The 1,764-nt window shown below is 42.7% G+C and overlaps 1 protein-coding gene across 1 annotated transcript; it reads right to left on the bottom strand.

Moving 5' to 3' along the window:
* Window positions 1-5: 5 nt before the first annotated feature.
* Window positions 6-1,316, bottom strand: LOC126909826 (uncharacterized; the record flags this gene model as incomplete). Its single annotated transcript, XM_050692247.1, has 1 exon — window positions 6-1,316. A coding segment is annotated over one exon (1,311 nt), but the record flags the coding sequence as incomplete, so codon positions are not given.
* Between the last annotated feature and the right edge of the window lie 448 nt (window positions 1,317-1,764).

Here is a 1,764-nt window from a genome sequence, read left to right as displayed (position 1 = left end):
GCTCGTTCTACAATCACGTGTAGTTCTGTTTCGCGGTAAGTCTTTCCCTCGGGCATAACCATCATATGATGGCGTGTATTACTTCTGTCTTGTCTAGACCTATTTTTTAATATCGAGCGTGTTTTTATCGGTGATGATCCAGGCACGTTGGTCCACTGACTTCGTTGCCGTCGTTTATACCACGTCCAACATACCAAGGTAGCTGTAAGAGCTATTACGGCTAACACAGCTATACCTGTCATATGCATTGCACCCATACCGCTACTTCGAGCATCTGCTATTCCGCCTACGCAATTAGCTTCTCCGTGTTGTTTAGCTTTGATCAACCTACGTTGTCCATCCTCGACCAACCAGCACCATGATACTTGCTCGACTAAGTTTCCGGGTCGGGTGGTATCTTGCGGGTAATGCCTTGAAAACGCTACCATATTATCTCGCCATCTGGTCGAGCAGTCACATATTTTTCCCACAGTAAGCCAATCAAGTCGTGGCTTAAACCCTGCAGTGTCTATTACAAGCGCGTCGTCCTCAAAGTCCACCACGGTGTTATTCTCGAAAACGAATTCTTGGTAGTCCTCTTCTGCAATTTTATGCGAATCTAGTGTAACAGCAACAAATGCACCTCGTTCAATTCTCTCAAACCAATTGTCTTCTATAAATGCTGGACCTCGGCAAGTCACTTCAAAAGCTGTGCTTTGCACGCAAGAAGCTCGACATTCCTGCACCCGGAACATTTTAGGCCCGTGCACTTTAAACGCATAGCTTCTTATTAGACCGAAATCTACGCCTTCTACGCGTAGTTCGTCTGTTACCGTTATTTCAGTGAGCATGCGACTGGGTACGGCTTCTTCAAAACTGGAAGACTTTAACACAAAATCTTTGACGGTAAATTTTTTAAACGACTGTTGCTCTACTAAACCGAAAACAGTGTCTCGGAACTCGATTCGCGCAGTTGTACCGTGTAAGCTGCTGAAAGCGAACGGCTTTATAATGTTAATACGGCCACGCATGAATGCAATTGACCGCAAACGACCGCGAAAAGCGTAACTCGGTAATTCCAACACAGTCGTGTTAATAACGGTCACTGATAAGCCTTGTTGATGATGATGTTGAGTACTAGGAACGACCATCTCGGACCAGCTGAATGCTCGTTCAGATACTTCCAGTTGGCGCACAGATCCAATTTCGACTGTGTACAGCGACTTTGCTTCGTCAAACGCCATCGGCATTACCATTACTCGATCACAATTAATTATTGATACACTGGTTGCAATCCTAGGAATATGTCCCACTCCTTGAGCTTTCAAAACTATCTCCTAAAAACATAAAAAAAAATAGTTTTATATTTGCTTGCATAAATATATTAAAAGGCATTGGTTGATAAGAACTTCAACACCGTCGCGTAATAAATTATTCTGAAATTTAGGGCGTTATAAAAAGTTAGGATAAGATTGTTTGAACCGCTGCTTAATCCTTTTGTCGATTTCGTTGAAGGATGTTTAGGATTTTCGGGAACGGAGCACTTAGTCTGGCTCAAAGTTTATACAACAAAAATACTGTGGCGATCGTTACATTGTTGTAACTGCCTCGGCCGACCTTTAGAGTTCTTCCGGACGACAATTCCGAGGGGGCCGCAACAATATATTATGTGCGGCGGAAGTTGATTGTTTAATCTCTTCCATTTGTCTCTCAGTATTTATACTCGATTCGATCTTACGCATTTGGGATAACCGCTTGGGATTTATATAATAATAATTATTAATA

This window comes from Daktulosphaira vitifoliae, unplaced genomic scaffold, assembly GCF_025091365.1.
Source record: "Daktulosphaira vitifoliae isolate Bord-2020 unplaced genomic scaffold, ASM2509136v1 Scaffold_1493, whole genome shotgun sequence".
Classification (NCBI taxonomy): domain Eukaryota; kingdom Metazoa; phylum Arthropoda; class Insecta; order Hemiptera; family Phylloxeridae; genus Daktulosphaira; species Daktulosphaira vitifoliae.
This window is presented reverse-complemented; position numbering and strand designations above follow the sequence as displayed.